The following is a 24,650-nucleotide window of genomic DNA, read 5'->3' on the forward strand; positions in this document are numbered from 1 at the left end:
AGAGACAGAGACAGAGACAGAGACAGAGACAGAGACAGAGACAGAGACAGAGACAGAGACAGAGACAGAGACAGAGAGAGCACTCCAGTGAGCTTCAACCAGCTTCAAGTAGCTAGCTCGAAATCCAGACTCCATCTTGGGACTCTTGGCCTCAGATTATTAAGTATTCCCCTTATCTAGGCTAGACTCAGACCTAATTTCCAGTCATTTTCATGATATGCCACTATACATGTAACTTCCCTTCAAACTCCTTTTCTTCAAACTGAGAATATAATCAAATTGAAACTACTATTCACATCAATCAATTACTCTATGACTTCAATTGCCATGTAGTATGCCAACTCTGGCCACCACTTCCCTGTAAATGTGATCTTCCCCTATAAGAATTGGTTTGCTCCTTGAGAGTGAGGGAAGGAAGCCCTGTCTAATACAGTGATTGGTACTTTGTGAGGACTTAAGTGATTTTTCATTCACTCATTTACAGATTGCATGATTCCCAAAGACCAACTCATGGACCAAATATATTTTTGGCTCTGTTCTGTGTCCTATTTCCACTCCCCTGGACTGATGTGTGATCTTTTCTAAATGACATTTGTATTTTAGTAGAGGACTTTTTAGAAACAATGCTTTAATAATGAAAAAGGAAGGGGTGATGGAGAAATTTCAGGTTGGGGAAAATACTATCATATTGATCACCTTCTCACTTTTCATTTTAGCTGAGAAATGGGATTCTGAGATAAAGCTACCTGAACTGGGGGGCAGGAGTTTGGGGTGGGACAAGATAATGAGACCTTAGAGAAGGAACTAGACAAAGCTGGGGACCACTACCTAGAGGATAAAGAATCAGATCAGAAGGAAGGGTAGAAAGCAAGTCCTTAAGCTTGAGAGATGAAGCTTCTAGCCAGTGCCTGTGCGTCTCCATTTCTATGACTGAGGACCTGGGAAACAAGAGTGGTGATGGAATCTATAGGGCCTAGGGTTTTGTAAATATGGCAAAGGACTGGGGGTGGAAGAGCAGCTAAGGTAGAGAAAGCTGTGATGATGTAGTCCGGAGTGTTTCACAATCTGCTTCAGCCCCATGCTGGCGCTGTGTAGGCAATGATTTTCTTGGTTCTGCTTATAGGAAGATGCTTAGGTTTTCCCTTTCTTGCCATGCATTGGCTGATGGCTTTACCAGGAACAAGAGAAATAGCTGAGAACATCCTGGTTCCCAGCCAGGAGCTGACTCACCCAGAGCTCCCCTGGAAACCAGCACACACTGTTGCCAGAGTCCCCTTACATGCCCTGCTCCTTCCTTTCATACCACCCTCCTTCCTTCCTCAGAGCACAGGACTCCGACTACTGTCTGCTCTCATTTCCCTGAAATTCAAGGCTTTGGAGGTCTTAGTTAAAATATAAATACTCCCTGGGATGGGGAACAGGTTGACTTGTTTCCATCTTAATTGAGAGTTTCAAGGGATGGAGGAAACCAGGGAAAGGTCTGGAGCAAAAGGAGCTGGGAAGGATGGATGGAACTAAGAGAAGATGGGGTTCTGCAGCCTGATAGCAAACCCCTTCATCTTCTCAATTTTGCCTGGGGACTTTCCTGCCCTCAGTTCTAGAGGAACCTTTATGTCTTTACTTGCTGTTTATTTCACACACACAAATTACAAGGAGAAATAAAGATCACTGAGGTATGGGAGGTGAAAAATAGGGGAACATGATGAGGACAGAAAACCCCACAAAACTGGGGCAGTACCAGGGTCCTTCCTGCTCAGATTTTTTTCTGTCACTGCCTAGAAGGCCAAAACTCTTGGCTTCTGCCCAGTCTGGGCTCAGGAAAATTGCTTCAGGATCAAAATTGCTACAATACTTATCTACTCAAGTTCATCACTCTACTGCTCAGTTTCTTATATTATCTATTTAGTCTTTTCTTCAACCTAACTACTTAAAGATGAATGGAAAAGAAACCCTTCAGCCCATGGGTTAATCCTCCTATTCTCTCCTATGCTTACTCCTAATCCATAAGAACTACATAGACCCTTCCTAAAGAATCTGTATCAACCTCTTCTCTATAGACTAGCTTTGTTCTTTTACTGGGAAGAGCTCAGATGGGGCTACAGAAGAGACAGTGGTATTGAGAGGGTCAATTATCCTCCTAGGCTGAGTAAAAACATTCATTTATTGAAGAGTATTGGAGGGAAGGCTTCCTAAAAAGGCGGACTTGAGTCAACACACAATCATTAGTAGGTAGTCAGTCATTTTCAGGATTAAATTAAAACTCACTAGAAATTCTTCCTTCTCCTTATGGTGATTTATAAATGATTGTTGGTGGATGGCTTGATTGAAGTCTTCCCATGCCAACTTGGTTCCATTAGTTCTCTCATTCTCTCCTCATTTAGACTCAGACTCAGATTTCCTCTTCCTTTAGCCTTTCTCTATTTGATAGTCCTTTATAGCCCAGAAGAGGCTTTAGGGGAGGGCATCATGATCTGGCAATGAAACTTAAAGGGATGGCCTTATAGGACTGTCATGTTTTTTGAAAAGAGTACATAAGGGATCTGCCCTAATGGTTCCTGTTTTGTTTTTTCTTTTTAGGTTTCTGCAAGGAAAACGGGGTTAAGTGGCTTGCCCAAGGCCACACAGCTAGGTAATTATTAAGTGTCTGAGATCAGATTTGAACCCAGGTCCTCCTGACTCCAGGGCCGGTGCTTTATCCACTATGCCACCTAGCTGCCCGTTGGTTCCTGTTTCTTGAGACTAACTCAGAATCCTCATGCTTCTCTTAAAGTGGTGTTCTCTGAGTCTTATGACTCTGATCCTTGACAGCCAGGCTTTGTAGAAAATTCCTTTGGAAGACCCAGTCTTCCTGAATTGTCTGAGGAAAATTGAAGAAGCACAGGGTTGAACAGAAGTTCAAAGTAAAAAGGAGCCTTCTAATCTAATCTGTACCTGAAAAGGCATCCTCACTGTGATAAACCCAATAAGGGATCATCCAACCTCTACTTGAATACCTCCAAGGGGAGGAACCTTTCAAAGCAACCCCTTCTACTTTAGTATAGCTCTCTTTGTTTGAAGGTTTTCTCTGACATCAAGCCTAAATTTTCCCCTTTAAAATGTTCCAGCCATTGCTTCTGGTAATGCCTTTTGGGGCCAAATAGAACAAACCTAATCGCTCTCATCTACTAAGTCCATGATGTTTGTCCTTGGTTATTGAAGAAGACCCTGACATCAGGGAAGTGATGCCATGACAAGCACATGAATTGGAGGGGGAGCTGTGCTAAGTCACCAGCCTCACTTTCTCCTCCAGAGTCATCTGGATCTGGTGGTCAGATATGAACCAGGACCACTGGAGATTGCCCTGGATGCAAGACAATCAGGGTTAAGTGACTTGCCCAAGGTCACACAACTAGTGTCAAGTGTCTGCAGTTGGATTCAAACTCCCATCCTCCTGACTCTAAAGCCAGCGCTCTATCCACTGTACCACCTAGCTGCCCCAAATAAAAAGATCTCAAAAACCTGAAGAGAGTTATTGGGTCTCTGCTTTCTTTTAGTTTCTCCAGGCAAGCACCCTCTGTTCCTTTTGACATAGACTCAAAGCCCTTTAGTAGCCTAGTTGTTCTCTAAGTTTTCCCTAAACAATGATTCCCAGAACTGAATACAGTATTACAAGTCATGGTCTGACTGTAGTAGAGGATGGTGAGATTATTATCTCCTTTTTTTGTTTTGAATCTATACCTCTCTTAATATCACTCCAGATTGCATTAGCTTTTTTTGGCTGTTACTTCATACTGCTGACTCATGTTGAATTTATGGTCCATGCTTCCCCTGTACTATATTTATGAAGTTGATTTTTTAATCTCAAGTGTTCTCATTTATTTATTTTAATTTATCTTTAGACTTATTATTTATTCCTATTGGATTTCATCTCCCTAAATTCAGTCCAATGCCTTCTAGAGCTTTTTAAGATCATGACATTGTCATCTACTATGTTAACTCTTTCACTTAATTTGACTTCATTTGAAAATCTGATGAGCATCCCATGAAGGCCTTTGTCCATTTCACCGGTAAAAAATGATAACACATGGCCAGATACAGATCCATGGAGTACTCCAACTGAAGCCCTTCTGCCAAGTCAACATGAAGTCAAACCATGTACTGTCCATAGGTCCTGGGTGGAGCTGGGTGAGCAGCAACAGTGGCCAAGGAAGATGAAGACGTTGAAACAAATCAGAGTAGGGTGATCTCACTAGGAGGAAGGGTGAACCGCTTCTCTCGGGCACACAGAAGGCTTTCCACATGTGCAGCCACAACCCGGCACAGTTCCAGGCCCTGAAGAGATAGAAGGGAAAATGGTCAAGTGCTGCCTGCCTTCATTTTTTTAAGGTTTTTGCAGGGCAATGGGGTTAAGTGGCTTGCCCAAGGCCACACAGCTAGGTAATTATTAAGTGTCTGAGACTGGATTTGAACCCAGATACTCCTGACTCCAGGGCCATGCTTTATCTACTGTGCCACCTAGCTGCCCCCTGCCCTCATTTCTAAGCTCTCTGACCAGGAATCCTTTCATAGTTGCCTTAAAGGTGTTTAGGGCAGCTACATGGATGGAGCACTGACTTTGCAGTCAGAAGGACAGGAGTTTGAATCCAGCCTCAGATACTTACTAGCTATGTGACCTTGGGCAAGTCACTTAAACCTGATTGCCTGGCCATCCCCAGGGTCAACTCCAGTCATCCTGATTCAAATCTGGCCACTAGATCCAGATGACTCTGGAGGAGAAAGTAAGGCTGGTGACTTAGCATAGCCCCCCTCATTCACTCAAATCCAATTCATGTGTTTGTCATGGCATCACTTCTCCTGAGGCAACGGTCTTTTTCAAGAATGAAGGACAAACATTATTATTATAAAGGTATTTGCAGAGGATAGGGTAGCAATAGAACTCTCTCTCTCTCTCTCTGAATGTATTTACAAGTGTATGTGTATATATGTATATTATGTTCATATACAGGATAATATAGTTAATTCTTTCTATATAATTTAAAGAATATAATATGTAATATATATATTATATATTGTACAATATATAAAATATATATTACATATTATATTCTTTAAATTATATATATATGTATATGTATATATGTATAATATATAATATATAGCTAGGTAATTGGATAGAGCAATAGCCCTGGAGTCAGGAGAACCTGAGTTCCAATCCAAACTCAGACACTTGACTAACTCTGTGACCTTGGGCAAATCACTCAACCTTGATTGCCTTGTATTCAGGGTCATCTCCAGTTGTCCTGATTCATATATGACCACTGAATCCAGATGACTCTAGAGGAGAAAGTGAGACTGGTGACTTAGCACAGCACTCCCTTACTCAAATCCAGTTTCCTTGCTTGTCATCACCTACCTGAAGTCATGGTCTTCTTTGAGAATGAAGGACAGAATTATTATAGTAGAATATAAATGTCCAGGCTTCTGAAAGGAAGCCTATTTATTTGCACTTGACTTGGATTCTACTGACCAAGGAGATGAGCAGCAGACTCCTCCCAGAGGCCTAGAGATTTCCTAGCTGTTTTGGGGGTGGGTGGTCTTGGAATGAGAGGTAGTGTGGTAGAATGGATAGAGAACTTGACTCAAAGTCAGGAAGACCCATCTCTGACACATACTAGCTTCAAGTCACTTAATCTCTCAGTGTTCTAAGGCAGTTCTTAAAAATGGTGAAGGGAATTTATTCACCTAAGAGTAAAATCATAAATTCAGCCCCTCTCCCTATCAGGGATTCAGAGAAAAGAAACTGTGTGATATGACAGAAGGAGATCTAGATTTTATTGGACATTGGGTCCAAGTCCCTGCTTTGCCACTGACCACCATGCACCCCATGATCAGAGGCTTGCCCTTTCTAGCCCTCAATTTTGTCATCTCTAAAATGAAAGAGTTGAAATGTACATACCCTTTGATCCAGCAATACCACTACAATATCTGGAGTGATATTAAGAGAGGTATAGATTCAAAAAAAAGGAGATAATCTCACCATCCTCTACTAGTCAGACCCATGATTTGTAATACTGTATTCAGTATTGCTGAATGACACACTACAGGTCTATACCTTGAAGAGATGATGAAAAAGGGTAAAAACATCACTTGCACAGAAATATTCATAGCAGCCCTGTTTGTGGTGGCAAAGAATTGGAAATCAAGTAAATGCCCTTCAATTGGGGAAATGGCTTAGCAAATTGGTATATGTATGTCATGGAACACTATTTTCTATTAGAAACCAGGAGGGATGGAATTCAGGGAAGCCTGGAGGGATTTGCATGAACTAATGCTGAGTGAGATGAGCAGAACCAGAAAAACACTGTACACCCTAACAGCAACATGGGGGTGATGATCAACCTTGATGGACTCATTCCAACAGCGCAACAGTCAGGGACAATTTGGGGCTATCTGTGATAGAGAATACTATCTGTATCCAGAGAAAGAATGGTGGAGTTTGAACAAAGACCAAGGACTATTACCTTTAATTTAGGGGAAAAAAAACCTGCTTTTTATTGTCTGATCTTGCTATCTCTTATACTTTATGTTTCTTCCTTAAGGATATGATTGTTCTCTCAACAAATTCAATTTGGATCAATGTACAACATGGAAACAATGTAAAGACTGGCAAATTGCCTTCTGTGGGGGGTGGGGGGAGGGGAAGTAAGATTAAGGGGAAAACTGTGAAACTCAAAATAAATAAAATCTTAATAAAATAAAATAAAATAAAATGAGAGAGTTGGACTAGTCAGCCTTTAAGGTACTCCAGTTCTAAATCCTAGTATTCTATGATTTCTATGAAAATCCATGCAGCAGGGGCTCAGTAATCTGGTCTGAGGCAGTCAACCCCTTTGGGCAAGACTGAAGAATTCAGCACCTAGAAAGAAAGGCAGAGATCAGAGCAAAGAGGTTCAGGTCCAAATCCCTTCTGTGTGGTATGTTGTACTAGTCCTAGGACCTGGACACTTTCCCAAGAGAACCCCAGGTAATTCCACTGGCTCAATCAACAAAAAATCAGCGAACTAAAGTTATTGCTCCACAGAGTCCCCACAGTGGAAGGACTGGGGAAGTCCCTGAAGAAATAATGTGAATAACAGAGAAAGAAAGAAATGTGAATAACAGGGAACATTAGCTTCTTCATGACAACATGGTGAGACATGATGGCTATCTTCAATTATTTGAAGGACTGTCATGTGGAAAAGTATTTAGATTTGATCTGTTTGGCCTCAGAGGGCAGATAGAGGCATAATGGGTGAGGGAATTATGAGCTAGTTCAGTTCCCTTTCAATTCAATTATGGGTGTAGTCCAATTTCTGTCTTGTGAGAAAACTTTATTGAATTATGAGAAAGCCTTATTGCATTGTTTGAATCTAACTCTGTGTGGTTGGGAAGCTAGATCACTTCTACTTGTTGCTTAGAGACCCTTAATTAAAACCTAGCTTACTCTGACTGAACCCTAAAGATTGGTGAAAATAATTTTTCTCATAATATTGCATTTCATTCCCCATACTAGTCAATCAGTTACTGTTTCCTTGTTCCTTTGATTAAATACAGACACTTGGGGAGGGGAGCGGGACATCTCTTTTTCTTATTTTAGAAAATTGCACCTGCCTATTCTCCCCTTCCCAACTCAGAAGGCCCTTATCTTTCCTCCAATTAAAAATCAGATTATCTAATCCTGTATCCTGATTTATATCATGTTAATTGTTTTCTCTTAATGCATTAAAAATCCATCTTTCCCTGAATTCAGGATCCAGTACCAAGCTGAGGAGGCCTGGTCCCAATCTGTTATGCAATTGGTATTGTTGTTGCTGTTGTTTAATCATGTCCAACTCTTTATGACCCCATTTTTCTTTTCTTTTCATTCTTTTCTTTTCTTCTCTTTTCTTTTCTTAGTGGGTTATATTTTTTAATAGTTAGCATAATAGAAATGAAAATATCTTAGTATTTTTATGAAAAGTATGAGCACAGAAGACCCCTCAAATGAATCCCCTTTGTTCTCCAAACATTGTTTTGCTATTCTTTTCTTTTTTTTTTATTAAAGATATTATTTGAGTTTTACAATTTTCCCCCAATCTTACTCCCCCCCGCCATGGAAATCAATCTGTCAGTCTTTACTTTGGTTCCATGTTGTACATTGATCCAAATTGAGTGTGATGAGAGAGAAATCATATCCTTAAGGAAGAGACAAAAAGTCGAAGAGATATATGACCCCATTTCTTGACAAAGATACTGTAGTAGTTTGCCATTTCTTTCTCCATCTCATATACAGATAAGGAGTTGAGGCAAAGAGAGTTAAGTGACTTGCTCAGGGTCACACTGCTAATAAGAGTCTGAAGTTGTATTTGAACTCATGAAGATGAGTCTTCCTAATTCCAAATCCAATGCTCTATTCACTATACCACTTGCTGCTCTTACATTCTAAGTGCTAATATAGATGGCACAGTGGATAGAGCACTGGCCTTGGAGCCAAGAGTTTGGGAGTTCGTATCCAGCCTCAGACATTTACTAGCTGTGTGACCTTGGGCAAGTCACTTAACCCTAACTGCCTCACATCCAGAGTCATTCTCCAGTCATCCTGATTCCTATCTGGCCACTGGACCCAGATGACTCCGACAGAGAAAGTGAGCCTGGTGACTTAGCACAGCATCCTCTCACTCAGATTCAATTCATGTATGCTTGTCATGGCATCACCTCCCTGATGCCATAATCTTCTTTGAGAATGAAGGTCAGCTATTATTATTATTATTATTATTATTATTATTATCATTATCATTATCATTATTAGTGCTAATATGGGGGAAAAGAGATATGGGTAATGAAAAATTGCGTATAATCCCAAATCCATTTACATTCTGCTTTGGAGAGGGTTTCAGTCCTTCTATAGTTACTGGGAGATAAATATCTTCCTCTAAAGCAATGAATTCAATATCCAACCCACTAGCATTTCATAGTTCAAATGTTCCCTACCTCTATGGTAGGGATTTATGGCACCAGCAGCCCAGGTTTAGTTATCTCTTCTCTGCAAATTTACTATTTCTCTGCCTCCCAACTTCCCTATGTCTTGAGGCACAGGAACATTAAATACTTTAGTTTAAAAGGAACATCTATTGGTCTGGTTTAATAGGAATATATTGGCTTGATAAGCAAGAAGAAGGAGGGAGATGGATAAGGTGATAACTTTCTTCTCCTCTAGCATATAGAATGTCAAAAGTTGAGATAAGGATCAACAAAAACAAAAATAAAATCAAGCAAGAAAGACAACAGAATGATTGAGTAAAGATGTATATGCTTCCTTCTTATATATCTTTTTTTTTTAGGTTTTGTTTTGTTTTTTTTTTTTTGCAAGGCAGATGGGGTTAAGTGGCTTGCCCAAGGCCACACAGCTAGGTAATTATTAAGTGTCTGAGACTGGATTTGAACCCAGGTACTCCTGACTCCAAGGCCAGTGCTTTATCCACTATGCCACCTAGCCGCCCCTTCTTATATATCTTTAAAAAAAATCAACATTATAAGATAGGACAAATGTAGTCAAACACTAGTTCTTCTGAAGTCTTAGATTGCATTAAGAAAAGCATAGTATTCATGATGAGGGAAGTAAGAATCCTGGTCAGATGTCATTTGGAGTAATGAATTTAGTTCTGTGTACTACATTTTAGACAGGGTACCAAAAAACTGTAGAGCATGTGTGTAATGTAGGGTAAATGATAACTACCTTAACTGACCTTAACCTTAATTGGGGTTAAGTGACTTGCCCAAGGTCACACAGCTAGGTAATTATTAAAGTGTCCAAAACTGGATTTGAACTCTGTCCTCCTGACTCCAGAGCTAGTGCTCTATCCATGTGCTGCCTAGTTGTCCCCCTTAATTGATATTTGAAAGATTGTCATTCTGGACTTTGGCATTCTCTCAACTGGACAGGGTCAACGACAGACACTTTGATAGAGGAAGGGGATTTTCTTATCATAAGTAGAATTTCCTTTCCTACTATGGAGCTCCATCCTTCTTGGGAACTCCCTGGATCCTTTCCAAAAGGCAGGATGATATACTGGAAAGGGGCTTGTGATGTTAGTCTATTACTTGTCAGACCACATATGGGGCGTTCTATACCAAGTACCACATTTTAGGAAGGATAATGATAAACTGGACTATGAATGGAGAAAGACAGTGAGGATGGTGAAGGACTTTAAGACTGTATTATGTGAAGATTTGTTGAAAGAACTGGAGAATCCTTAAGGGTATTTAAACTGTTTTTGTGTCATGGGCCTGTCTGGCAATCTAGTGAAACCCTCCTCAGAATCACGTTTCTAAAAGGAATAGAACAAAACACAAAGGATTACAAAAGAAATCAATTCCATTGAAATATAATCATCAAAATATTTTTTCCAAAAATAATTCTTAAAAAGTTGAAACAGACTAAAGACTAAAAATTGTGCCTATTGGGTACCTCCCACTTTAAGGGTATACAATAGGTGACTGCAAGTTTGCCATGCAGTAAAAATGACTAGTTATATGAGTCTATCTGATCCCAGAGAACAAATTTAGGAGCAATGGATGGAAGCTCTAGAAACCCCTTCCACCTCCCTATAGAGAAAACTTCCTCATTATGAAAGTGACCCAAAAGGAAAATGGGCTACCTCATCAGTGGAGAGTTTCCCATCTGAAGAAAGTTCTCAAACAGAGACTGGGTGAACATTGTCAGCTTTTTTGTAAAGGTTATTTTTGTTCAAGTATTGGTTGGGCCAAATTGAAAGTCCCTCCCGCCTCAATTCTGAGATTCTGTGCTTCTGTAACTAGTGTCTTTGTGACCTTGCCAGAAGGCAAGTCGCTAAACCTCTTATACTTGATGTCACAGACCCGACTATCAAATGAGAATCATAATATTTTCCTTATCTGCCTCTCAGTACTGTACTGTAGGAAACTGAGGATGCCTGCCACAATGCGGATGCTGTGCCCTTCCCCCTCCTCAGCAGCCTCTCTCAGCCTCATACCTGCTCCAGCTGCAGTTGCATAATTCGTTGTACAGTCAGGTTTCCCAGTGTGATCTCTACATAGGGATAGCTGGAACCAGCTGTGGGTCTTTGGGTTCTTGTGGATTGAATTTCCTTCAGAGGAAATTTCACTGTCAGCTCCTAAAGTGTGAAAAGGGAGAAGATTAGGACTAGGGATTTTCACCATCTCCTGGGTTGGCCTAAGGCAGTGTGGCAGGCAGAGCGAGTCCTTGACAACCCGGTAACCTTGGCAACTTTGATAGGTGGAATGCTGTTTGGCTGGATGCCACTGTGCCCAGTATCTTTCCCTGTAAAATACAGATAATAATATTCATGTAAGGGGGGGGCCCTCTTCAGAGCACCTGTAGACACTGTAAAAAGGAAGGCAGTGTGAATCATCACAAAGGCCACTTCTTCATCAAAGGCTGGAGTAAATTAGTACGTAGCTGGGGATGACATCAAGGGGTTTTGAGATGTAGGAAGGGAAGAAGAGAAAGCTCATGGTAAATGGTCTCAGTTTTCCCTGCTAAGATACAATTGAGTCCAGTCCTTAGCTGAGAAAAGGTGAAGGAGGTGTTTTGAGAAGTTTGAGGGGAGAAGATTTAGAACAGCTACTGGGATAAATGGGACAAAGAATTAATTAGGAAGGAATAAAAGAATTGCCAATCATTTTGTAGAATTGAGCCTTGACCTTTCTTCTCTGCCTAAAGTGACATCATATGGTATGTCTGCCATAGTGGGGTTCCATGAAATGATGAATGGGGAAATGCTTTGGAAATAACAAGAGAAGTTTAATTATTATTTATCCATTTTTTAGAAGCAATTTCACTTAATTGGACTTCCTCTACTCCAACTAAACCACTGAGAGCCTCCTCTCTCCCCCTCCCCTCTATGGCCTGAGACCCAGCTCACATGAGTCTCCTTGTTGAGGAAGTTGAGGCCATTCTGATTGACAGCCAGGATGCAGGGTGTGAGCACGGTGTTGTTGCTGCAACTCTGAATGAAGAAGAAGGAGGAACCGAACATGGGATAGGCGCTGAGGAGTCCTGTGGAGGAGTGGAGAGAGATGAGAGCCATGTCCATGAAGCATCCAAGGAGAAGAGTGTATATGGGGGCAGGGGACCCATCTAGGACATATTAGCTGCAATCAGAAGGCAGATCTCAGAATACAGGCATATTCACTCATGTATAACTATGGGTTTTAGCAGTGTCTGGTACATGGTCGGCTATTAATAAATGTTTATTGACTGATATTGCCTAATCTTCAGTCTCTTATCATTTGGGACATAGGTAGGTAACTCAAAGGTTCACATTATGCTGGGCCCAAGGACTCAATCTGTTGTTGGCAGTACAGTTGCTTCTAGGATTAAGGTCCTCAGTCCATGACTGGGGTTGGGTCACTGGCTAGGACTAGGATTAAGCCTCAACCTATGACTGCATCCTTGGCTCTCTTATGGATATCACAATTCCAACCTGACTCATTCTTCCCCTTTTTCTTACCAAGGAACTGGGCCCTTGCCTGATGGGGGCTCAGGGCCTGGATCTGTTGCATGTGCTGGATCACCAAGTTCAGCCAGACCTGACTCTTCAATGTGCGATAGAACTGGGGTGGAATGTACTCCTGGGCTTCACGGCTAGAGGCAGAAGCAGAAGCACAGTGATTTAGAGGTGAGGTGAGTGGAAGAGTGACCATCCCCCTCAGGGCCATGGTGGCTTTCCTTTTAAGAGTCACTGTAGCTGATCTCTGTCTCTTCCATTTCAAGATGGGAGAAATAAAATTCCATATATGATTATAATTTATCATTCCATCCCTCCCCATGTCTTGATCCTCTTGTACCTATTCATCTTCACCATGACCTTCAATTAGCTAACCACTTGTACTCTCCCAGGCATCACACCTGCTCTGGCTACATTCTTCTTCCTTCCCCAATCTTGACTCTTTAGTGAACTAGTTAAACTTGGTACTTTCCTATATTCTCAAATCCCTTGCTCTTTTGTCTTGTCAACACTCACATCCTGAGAAAACCCAACCCTAGATTGTTCTTTTCCTCTATCTCCTTTGTCCTACTCACTTATTGTTGAATGGAGATAGAGAAATTCAAATATCCAGGCTGACTGGGTATACTGCCGATTGAGCCCTTCTTTTCTTTCTTCAAATCTCTCATGGTACTCCTTTCCCCACTGCCACTCTCAGCTAAGGACTTGGACTTATTTGTACCTTTGTACAACTTGTACCTTTGTACCTTTGTACAATTTGTACCTTTGTACAATTGAGGTCATTTTCTGGGAGCTTCATCATCTTCCCTTATTTACATCTCAAGGTCCCTTGACATCATTTCCTACTGTCTTCTTTTGCTCCAGCCCTTGATGAAGTGACTTTTTACTTTTTTCCAATTACATGCAAAGATAGTTTTCAATATTCACCTTTTTTGTAAGGTTTTGAGTTCACATTTTTCTAATATCCCCTCTCTGTTTCCCCCCTCCCCAGGAGAATGAGTAATCTGATATATGTTATGTATAATCATCTACTCTTGATTCCTTCCCCTCCTGTCTTCTCTAGCAGATGAACCTCACTATCACCTTCTTTCACTCATCTTGAATCTCTTTCCATTTAAATTCTTTTTCTCTGATGTCTACAAATGTGCCCAAATCTTAAAAAAACATCCCAATACCTAACACCTTACCAAAGCAAACTATCCTAACTAGTAACCATCCTAAAACTCTCCTCCCTTTCTTAGTTAACCTCCTTAAAAAAACTGTCAACACACATCACTTTTACTTCCTCTCCTCTCTTCTAAACACTGCAATCCAGTCTCATTCCCTAACCAAAACTGCTCTCTTCAGAGTGATCCTGATCTCTTAATTGTCAGATCTAAGTGCCTTTTCTCAAGCCTTGATCTCTCTATATCATTTGACAACATTAACACTTATTTCTTCTGAATACTCTCTCCCTTCTGAGTTTTAGTGTCACTGTTCTCTCTCTGGATTCTGCTTTTAATATGACTTTCACTCTTTCAACTTTTTTATAAAGCATCATCAGGTAGTAATAGTAATAATTTCTTAGAGTTATTGTGAGGATAAAATGAGATATTGTTTGCAAAGTACTTTGCAAATCTTAAGGCACTATATAAATACTAGCTATTATTATTACTACTACTACTACTACTACCTGTCTCAGGACTGGGATCAAAGCAAGGAAAATTCATTGAATTAGATAAGATATAGAAAGGGGACTCCTGAGTAACTATAGCTACTGGCAGTGGGATCCCAGAATTCAGGATCGCAGCTTCTCTCACTTTCCTTGGAAGCTGAACACCTCTGAGAGAATAAATATAGAATTATATGGATCCTTACACACTGGGCAGATAGACACTGTCCTTAGCACGATGTTGGAGGGCAGCTAGCTTGGACACCTGTTGTCGCTGCTGTTCACTGGGTTGTTCAGTGGGCAAGCTGTTGAAGAGACCCTTTAGATAATCAGGCAGGACCTAGAAATTGAGGAAGAAATCATAAGAGGAACACACATTATTTCATGAGCTACTTTATCCACCTACAGAACAACTAGAGAATCATATCAAACAGAACAGAATTAAATACCAAAGTGGGTGGTAAAGTCTAAATGCTGTAGGAATTCAGAATAGGGAAGAGATCAGGGTGACAAGGGAGAAAGTGATATTTAAGCAGAACATTGAAAGGGTGAGAGAGAGGAGAGGGAAAGTTTTAAAGGCAGTGTGATTAAAGTGATTAAAGTCATCTGACTTAGAGTCAGGAAGACCTGAGTTCAGATCCTTCCTCTGATATATATACTAACAATTTAACCACAAGCAAATCACTTAACCTCTCTGAGCCTCCATTTTCTAATCTGCAAAATGGAGAGAACACTATCTATACTAACTTGTTGCCTATACCTATTAGGGTTGTTGTAAGCTTTGGTGGTAAGGTACCTCTATAAAATTTTCAATACTAACTAAATATCAGATATCATTATTTTTAATAAAAGGAAGCAATGTGAGCACAGGTATGGAGGTTAAGAATGAGTCTGGTCTTTGGGTTCTATAAGAATAATCTGAATTGTGTATAGGTCACATATAGGGGAGAAATTAGAGAAAAAAGATTACTGAAAGGGTGGATCAAGGCAGATTGTGGGGGGCATGGAATACCAATTTAGAAAGTTAGACTTTAATCTTATCTCATGCAGGAATAACCAGTGAGAGCCCAGGAACACATGGAGATGCAATGAGCCTGCATCTGAGTGTGCATCATGGTGGGCTCTGTTTTCTACTCTGGCACATGGTCAGGTACCTTAAGACCTTTTCCTTTCTGATAACTGTAAGGTGAAGAAGGGATTGTGTAACTGTTTGCTGAACCCGAAAGGACCCAATGAGTATATAACTTAACATAAATCTTAGGGAGAGTACCAATGACTTTTTCTCCCTACCATGGGCCCATGCTTGACTGTGGATATCTGGGGCCTTTTTTATATACCAGAATATGTGGGCAGCTAATGAGCAGCAACATGCTCAGGGTTTGACCCATCCAGAGAACCTGATAGCTGAGACATTATATCCTGATAAAAGGGAGTGACTTGTTCAGAAGCAAATGACATAGGTGAATGTTTTAAGTTTGAGTCCACTTTCCCGGGACCAGTAGAAGTGATGGGGGAGGAGGTTAGTAGAAGGGAAAGGAGGCTTCTGGTCTTAGTGAAAATTCTTTGTAAATTTTATTACTATATCTTCTCTGTAAATATCCTTTTGTAACAGCTAATAGACCTTAAATGGTTAAAATGATAGTAGGGCACAGAGTCTCTCTGAGTCAAACAGTTATAGAAGTATGTTATGGGCTGTTAAGGGGATTAATCTCTGAGTCAAACAGTGATGTAAGTATGTTATGGGCTGAACTTGTCTTTCTGAGTTGCCATATTTTTCAAAGCATGCAGGAGGCCCTGAACATGTCAAGGATGAAGGAGCCCCAGCTGATATAACTTGTTATTTGTATCTCAAGTTAGATTCCCTGTATGTCCCTGGGAGGTAAGATAGGCTCCAGTCAGTCTGCGCCCGTCTGGGAAACTGCTTGTACAGCTAGGGTCCTTTGCAGATAAGCAAACTCTTTTCTCTTCATAGGCTAGCAGTTCCCTAGTGGAAAGAATGTGGCTTTTGGTTTTGCCTTGCTCCTCCCCGTGGGGAGCGATTTTGTCCATTTTCCCACCACACTGCACCTGTCCCCTCCCATGCCACATCCCTTCCTGTTTTCTCCTCCTCCTTTTGCTGTATTGTCATCAATATGCAAAATTCTATAAAGACTCTTTGGGTTCCATATATAAATGTGTGTGTGTGTGTGTGTGTGTGTGTGTGTGTGTATGTGTTCATTTCTCTTGTAATAAACCTGGTTTTCACATTAAGTCTCATGATATTGTGATTGCCTGTCAATAGATACTAACTATAATTGATGGAAAGGAAACAGGGACTCCAGTTGATAGCATTGGAAAGACATCCTGCTACCCACTACAAGGGCACCCCTAGAGCTCTGAGGAAGAGATGTAGCTAACCAGCCCTCTGGGGAAGCCATGCCAAGAATGGATGTGAGAGTTGGGATAATGATATAAAAGCTATACTTATAAACGACAGGAAGCCCTTAAACCTCAACCTGAGGCATCGTATCAAAGTCCCTGATTTTTTTCCTTGGCTCTGCTTGTTCCTCAGGTTTGAGAACTGTTGCACTCAAACCTATGACTTGTTCCCCTTTGGTAGCTGCTTGTTCATTCTGATGCCAGCTGTGGCATCTACCCTGACTACCACCTCTATTTTCCCTTCTTCCCATTGTCAGTCTACAGAGTGAAGTTTACAGTGTTTATCCACAAGGAAAAGGAAAGTATGCACAGAAATCAAGTATAGGAATGCAGGCAAATGAGAATATCTTTAAAAAACCTAATAAAAAGTATAATAAATAAAGTAATTTAACAGACTACTCAGGTTGACTAAGTAACTTTCAGGTTGTGGTTCTATACTATCTCCTCCCTAAAAATCTTTGGGTCAAGTCTACCCAAGTAAGATTCTCTACTAGGTTAGAATCTTGGGAATCTTTCTTACATCTTAGAATGCTTTTGGTCATCATTTCAGTCATGTCTGACTCATCATGACCCTATTTGGGGTTTCCTTGGTAAAGATACTGGAATAATTTGCCATTTCCTTCTCTTGCTTATTTTGCAGAGAAGAAAACTAAGTGAATTTGCCCAGGGTCACACAGCTAGTAAGTATCTGAGGCCAGATTTGAATTCATGAAGATGAGTTTTCCTGACTTCAGGCTGGGCATTGCTCCATCTAGTAGTCACTAATTACCCAGGGGTCCTTCTCCCTAGGGGAAAAAGTCCTCATAAAAAATATAGTTGTACCCATCCTCACATCTTCCCACTAAAGGAATAATCTGATCTATCATCTAGTTCATTCCCAAAGATAAAAAGGGCAGTACCTTTCATTACACTTGCCTTGATTTATTTGGACACACTAATTAAAAAAGTTTTCTCCTTCCTCTTCCTATCCTCACTGGCCCTTAATAACAAATGTTTTTTTTTTGGGGGGGGGGGGACAAGCTGGTCTCTCAGTTCCCATCTCCCTCCTCTCCTTCCCACCCCTGCTGAGAGCTGGGAAACATGAGAAGGCATACCTGGCTATAGTGCATGGTGACATAGAGTTCATTCTCAAATTTGAGTGGTTGTGTCCACAGGATGCGCCGGTACCAGAAGGTGTAGCCACTGTCCACCTGCTCCATCTCCGAGGCTACATCGAGTATGTAGTCTCGCCGGCTCAAGGGACAGACGTTCTGGCCTGAGGAAGGAGACCACAGAGCAGTGAAGATGTATGGTGGATATACGTATTCAATATTTTTATTTCTTTGGTTCTTTCTAACACAATTATGATTTATTAAGACCATTTTTATTTATTTTTGCATGCAGAGTATTGTACTCAGTGCTGGTAGAGGTATGTTTAATGAATAACTTAGTAGAATGTAAGCTTCTTACAGGAACTTTTGAATTTGTATCCTCAGTAGTGTCTATTATATTTAAGATACCCAAAAGCTTGTTGATTGATCAGTAAGACCTAATCTCTACCTTCATGGATAGCATATGTGTCTCAGTGGAAAATGCCCCAGGCTTGGAGTCAGAAAAATCTTAGTTCAAATCTGACCTCAGATACTTACTAGCTTGTTACTAAGGCAAGTCACTTAACCCTGTAGCCTCAATTTCCTCATCTATCAAATGAGTTGAAGAAGGAAAAGGCAAACTGCTCCAGTATTTTTACCAAGAAAATCCCAATCGAAGTCATAGATAATTGGACAGGAATGAAATGACTGAACAATAACGATAACAATAACTGCATTTTGATTTATGTTTATAACTATAAAGATATCATGGCTTAGAGAAGAATGCTAGACTTGAAATGAGGAAAACCCAGGTCCCAATTCTGCCTTTGAACTAACGACTTGGTTGTGTGGCCCTGAACAATCCCTGTCCCCCAGCTATAAGATTTCCCTTTCTGGAGCATTTTTAAACCTCCTGTCTGACTTTTTCCCCTGTTGTTTTAGAAGTTGAGGCCTCCTGCCAGCCAGGCCCAGGAAGTAGTCTTAGGAACACAGGATCATAAATAGCCACCGTCAAGGGGATTCACTTTCTGTTCTTAGAGTCAAATCCTGGGTCTCCATGTCAAGGGATTCAGGGCAGGGATCAAAGTCTTAGATCAAAGTCTTCTCTCCTCACCCTAAATCACTTCCTGAGAAGACCATCATAGGCACTGGAGGTAAAGAGGGGAAGAATCAGACAGGAGAAGTCTTGCTGAAGGAGTCTTTTCCTTTCTACTCCAGCCTCTTACCTTGATTGGTGACAGCAAAGATCACATATTCACTGACAGCCTCAGCCCTTGTCAGGCCCATCTCAATGCAGATCTCTGTAACTACATCTAGGGCCACCTGGAGAGAGAATCCCAATTAGGGGAGCAAATGAGCAATTACTCCCTGTAATCAGATACCTATCAGGGAAGCTGAAAGAGGGCAATGACAGAGGAGTAGAGCTCCTCTGTGGGGAAAATGCAAAAGGGGTCATGCAGGACCCCCTGGAATACACCAGAGTCCTGATCCTCTCATCATCACCAACAACATTTATTAAGTACACACCACTGACCAAGTGCTTTGCTAGGTTCTGAGGAATACATGAAAGAGCCCTTCCCCTATTGAAGAACTAGAGGTACCTCTGAAGTTATTTTTATGGGGCAAGTGCTGGCAGCTGAGGAGACCAGGAAACATTACATATAGAAAGTGATGTTTAAGCTGAGTTTTGAAGGAAGTTAGGAATTCTAAGAGGGGAAAGTGAGGAGAGAAGCCATTTCATGCAGGAAATACCATCTCTCCCCCTTAGGGAAGAATGCTAGACTTGAAAACAGGAAAACCCAGGTCCTAATTCTGCCTCTGGGGGTGGAGGGGCCAGACTGTACAAAGGTATGGAGAATATGACAAATAGGCTAGATTAGCTGGATCCTGGATTATAGAGCAGGAAAAGAAGAATATGTGTAATAAGATTGGAAATAGATGTTGCCCCCCCCCTATACCTGAAGTCCTATATCTCCTTTCATAAAATCAGGTGGACCTGGGGTCTTAGGAAATCCTCATCTGAGTATCTGACCTGGAGGAGTAAAGGGCTATGTCTCTTTCAATAACTGAAAGGTTGGGGTCTGGTCTTCTCTTTACCGTGCAGGTCTTAATCTTCAGGTGGCGTTCAAGTCCTCCAGGAAGGAGAAACAATTGTCTCTTGGAACTTCGGCCAGCCTACGGGTGAGGAGGGAATGAATGTGGGGAGAGGACATAAATTCAAAGGAGGTAGATCTTTTGATTTCTCAGAGGGGCATAAACATGGGAAGAACATAGAAGTTCCAGAGAGACAAATCTCTTCCTTTTACTCTCCAATTACAGCTAGGAGTTCCTTAAAGATATGGGTTAGACTAGAATGTTTCTGAGATCTCTTCCAAATTTAAATCATGTGATTCTGTGAATACAGTTTTTTCTTCCTTTCCAGGGAGCTCTTTCTACTGAGTGTATTGGGAAACACGAGGGTGTCCTAGACATATGGAAGTAGGAGTACCCTGAGTATGCTGACTTATCCCAGAGTCCCATTCAAGGATTTATATACCTTTCCAAGCCATCTTTTTAAAGAAGGTTTCTCTGATCCCTTTAGGACACATGATAATTCTTTTTTCGACTTCTATAGTACTTAATCTTCTTCACCTTGGTCCTTGACTATATACTGTTCCAAGCTGATCCCTAATTCTTTCATATACATGAGTTTTTTCAATTGGTCTGTAAGCCTCTTGAGGGTAAGGACTACTTTCTATATCTTTATGTGTCTGTGCTGGACTAGGTCCACTGTAGGTCCTTGGTTCAGACTAGGTGATTAAAGTGATCAACTAAGTGTTTGAGCACATGGGAGGCAGTTGGGCTGCGTGATAAAACCTAGAGACTAATCCAGGATATGTCCTTGGGCTAGGCTGGAATTGAAACCCCCACCTGCATTTCTCCCATCTTTCTTACTTACCAATATGGCCCTCAACTCCATGTTGCTGGGAAGCTCACTTCGACCACCAAATAGGAAGGTTTTCTGAAGGTTCTGTTCACAGGCCTTTGCAATCCCTGTCAACATTGCATCATGCTCAACAGTTATTTACCATTCCCCCCTCTACCCACAAATTTACTTTCTCAATTCAACAAATATTTATTAAATATCCATTATGTGACAAAAAAAAACCAGTTTCTGTTCTAAAAGAGAGTTGATATTCTCTTCCTTGGCCTTCTTTGCTCAACTTTGCATTCCTCAGCTTTGGCTTAGGTGTGCCATCAGTTGTATGGAATGATATTGTAATCACATGAATATGCTCAAGAGTAGTCTCAGTAAAGAATAATACTGTACCTTGAACAATATCAAAAAGTTTGAGAATCACTGGAATTGAACCTCTACTAAGCCCGTCTTACATAACCCCTCTGATTGTCTTCTCATCTTACATCTTTCCCATTGCTGTCTCTTGCTCTTCTCAGGGGAAAAAGCTCTTATAAAAGATACTATGGTTGCACCCATCTCCATCCCCACCGTTTCAAAGGAATAATCTAATAATAATGATAATCACTTTCATAGAGCTGCCAAAGTGATTTTCCTAAAGCACAGATTTGACCACGTGGCTCCTATTATCTCTCAGTCAAACTCCTTTATTTGACCCTTAAGTTGTTTCACAATCTGACTCCAACCTATCTTTCTAGCCTTATTCTAAATTATTCCCCTTCACATATTGAAGTGGAAAGAACATAGGATTGGAGTCAGAATCCTTGAGTTCAAATTCTAGCTCTATCATTTACTATCTGTGGGACTTTGGATTAGTATATCACATATACATATACATGACAATTCAAAGGGACCTTCTTGCTTTCACTCCTCTTCTGTTCCTGCACTTCTGCACAAGGCTCTCCTCCTTCCTGAGAATGTATTCCTCTCCTCCACCTCCCTTGGATTAGTCAATTTATCATTTTGCCAAATCTTCCTACTTTTCCTGCTCATCACTTAGAAAAAGTCAGGTGATAAAAGAGTTCTCTCCTCTCAAAATCTGTCTCCTTTCCCATTCCCCTTGTCGCTAAGGCAGGGGACTTCTCAGAAGTTCTGGGCATTGCTTCCTCTACTCTTCATTCATCCTTTCATCAAGACTTACTAAGAAACTGGAGATACAAACCTAGGGTGTAGAAGTCAGGGTACTAGACCTAAAATGAACTAGAGATTGAAAGAGTTTAGACATGTGATTCCACTGGATGAAAGTCACAGATTGACTTGGAAACTTAGTCTTAGAGGGTTGCCTAAAGAATTGAGAAGGTAGGTGATTTGTTCAGAACACTGAGGGATTAGGTAATTTGCCCAGGACTACATAGTCAATTTGGTTCAATGGTGGGACACAAGCTATGTCTTTTTACCTAGAGGCCAGTTTCCTTTCCACTATCTTTTGCTGCTGGTGCAATTGAGTTCCAACGTCAAAATCAGAATGAATCTCACTCCCTTTTCAAGCTTCCAATAACAAAAATATAATGTGAAAATCAGAAAGGAATTTGGAGATCATCTAGTAACTAGGTTATAAAATGTGGAGGTTGGACTATACAAAACAGGCATAAATCTGTTCTTAAATATTTTGATAACTGTACTTCCTTAGAATTGACTTCTTTCACTAAACTCTGTGTGTGTGTGTGTGTGTGTGTGTGTGTGTGTGTTTGTGTGAAAGAGAGTATCAGACAGACAGCGGCAGAGAGAGAGAGAGTATTAAGAAGCTCTACCCTAGTCCAAGTCTGTCAAGAAAAGAAGGTACTGAATGGAGGAGACTTACATAGTTCTTAGAGAAGTCAGCACCAAGGACAGATCCCAAACCGGGAACAAATGTGATAAGAACTTGGGTCTACTCTGAACCCCATGCTCTTTCCAATGTAGCACATTAACCTCATTCACATATATAAAATGGATTTCAATAAAACAGAATTAAAGCAGAAAATTTAAAAAAGAACAAAACTCTTAGAGACTCACTTTGAACTGGACAAAACCAGATATTTTGAGGTTGTCGCTAGAGTTAGGAAAGACACTCACTATGTGACCATGGACTTTAGGAAGTTTTCTAAGACTGAAATGATTTCAAATATGTCAATTAGAGAGAGTTTCCAAAAGAGGAATTTCCCATGTCAATTATATCACAGATCCAGACCAGATTCCTGTCTTCCCTCCAAGAGAAACAAGACCACAATGCTGACATTTTCTCTGGTCTAGCACATCATAGGATTATAGATTGAGAACTGGAAAGGATCTTAGATATTATATAGTCCAACCTCTTCATTTAATAGAGAAGGAAAACTGAGTTTAGAGAGGTTAAATAATTTCCTTGTCACAGAGGGAAAGAGGCAGGATTTCAAACCAGGTCTTTTGAAGCTAAATCTTGTCCTCTTTCTACTACACCAGAGGGACTTTCGTACCTGTAATATATGTTTGTTGAACAATTGGAATTGAATCTGAACCAACTTACCACCTTAAACATAAACACAATAAATTATGAGCTACAGAACTGTGAACTGAGAGGAACTGAAAGGCACAGTAAAGCACCTCCTCCTTCCCCAAGGTATGTTCCCTACCAGGTGCCATTCATCTTTCAAGGTTAAAAGCCTTGCCCTCTCCACATTCTTCCATTAGAATACAAAGCACAGGAAGGGAAGCCCATTCAGTCTCCAACATCTCAGTGTGAATGAGACTATCAGAAATTTTTCTCTCTCTGGAGGAATCCCTAATTAGCATGTGGACTAGAAGGGTCTGAAGGTAAGGAGGGGGGCTTAAAAAGAGGGAAAGGATCAGAAGAAAGAAATGAGAGCCCCCAGGGACAAACGTAGGCATCATTACAATTTTGCAAAGAGAAGATGGGAGAGATAGCGATTTCCTGTCTCAATTTCCTAACTCTCAAAGAGGGCCCCTTCCTAACCTTCCTTCCATGGGGGAAGGAAAAAGTTTCAGAGGGTTTCCTTCCCTTCTTAATGGTTTTCAAAGATAAATAGGAGTTCAGTGATCAGCCTCTGCTCAGATATCATCTCTGAGAATTGGGGAGGGGATAGGTGGCCCAGGGCAGGGTTCTGGGAAGAAGCCAATTGTTTGGAAGGATCCTGAGAAAGTCCTTTTCCTTTTTCTTCTGGGATAGGATCACAAGTATTACCAATTATGGCTCACCTACAGCTTAATTTTGATTTAGTGAATCTGTATTGCTCACTAAATGGAACCCAGACTTCAAGGGCTTTTCAGGCTGACACTATCCCACTTTTCCCTGTTCCTCCTGTTCAGCTATGTTCTGTACTTTTGCCTGGGTGTGGCCTAAGTATGCAACTCTATCTTTTATTTTTTTCTGTTCATTTACTCTTAGAGTTTGTTTGTTTGTCTTTCAGTTTTAGCAAGCATTTATTGAGTGTCTGCAATTTCCCAGGCACCATGCTAGACCACTGGCGATTGAAAAAAAAAAAAAGTAAAATGGGGTTCTGTGAAATTGAATGGAAAAAATATTTTAATTTTCACTAGCTTCTAACTGAATTTTGGAATTTCCTTTAATTATTTAAAAATATGATTCTAGGGGGGGCTAGGTGGTGCAGTGGATAAAGCACCAGCCCTGGAGTCAGGAGTACCTGGGTTCAAATCCGGTCTTAGACACTTAATAATTACCTAGCAAGCCACTTAACCCCGTTTGCCTTGCAAAAACCTAAAAAAAAATATGATTCTAAGAAAGGATCTGTAAATTAACATAAAGTTAAAAACCTCTGGTGTAGAAGGAAATAATGGTCAATAGTGTCATATATTGCAGAGTAATCAAGAAGGATAAAGAATGAGAAAAAAATCATTGCATATTGGGAACATTGGAGAAGGCAGTTTTCAACAAGTGAGAAAATAGAAGTCAGTTGTGGACTAGGAAGTGAGAAAGTAAAGACAATGAATATGTGAATGATTTTTTTAGGAGTTGGACTGTGAAAAGGAGGAGAAATATAGAATAGCAGAGGTCAATACCCTGGCTACAACTTGGGGTAGAAAGGGAAATGGGTTGGAGGGAAGGAAGTAAC

General features: G+C 40.8%; 1 protein-coding gene across 1 annotated transcript in view; it reads right to left on the reverse strand.

The window, feature by feature from the left end:
• Positions 1-2,207: 2,207 nt before the first annotated feature.
• The window catches only part of MYO15A (myosin XVA), a 125,974-nt gene continuing 103,531 nt past the window's right edge, over positions 2,208-24,650 (reverse strand). Inside the window, exons 56-64 of the mRNA XM_074201942.1 lie at positions 20,584-20,678; positions 19,743-19,820; positions 18,872-18,968; positions 17,670-17,830; positions 14,364-14,497; positions 12,510-12,643; positions 11,922-12,055; positions 11,010-11,150; positions 2,208-4,311 (exon numbers count right to left, since the gene is read on the reverse strand). Coding sequence (XP_074058043.1) covers positions 4,210-4,311; positions 11,010-11,150; positions 11,922-12,055; positions 12,510-12,643; positions 14,364-14,497; positions 17,670-17,830; positions 18,872-18,968; positions 19,743-19,820; positions 20,584-20,678 — 1,076 coding nt within the window. The 3' untranslated portion in view covers positions 2,208-4,209. The remainder of the gene's footprint in view (positions 4,312-11,009; positions 11,151-11,921; positions 12,056-12,509; positions 12,644-14,363; positions 14,498-17,669; positions 17,831-18,871; positions 18,969-19,742; positions 19,821-20,583; positions 20,679-24,650) is intronic.

The sequence above is a fragment of the Macrotis lagotis genome, chromosome X (genome assembly GCF_037893015.1).
Source record: "Macrotis lagotis isolate mMagLag1 chromosome X, bilby.v1.9.chrom.fasta, whole genome shotgun sequence".
NCBI classification, from domain to species: domain Eukaryota; kingdom Metazoa; phylum Chordata; class Mammalia; order Peramelemorphia; family Peramelidae; genus Macrotis; species Macrotis lagotis.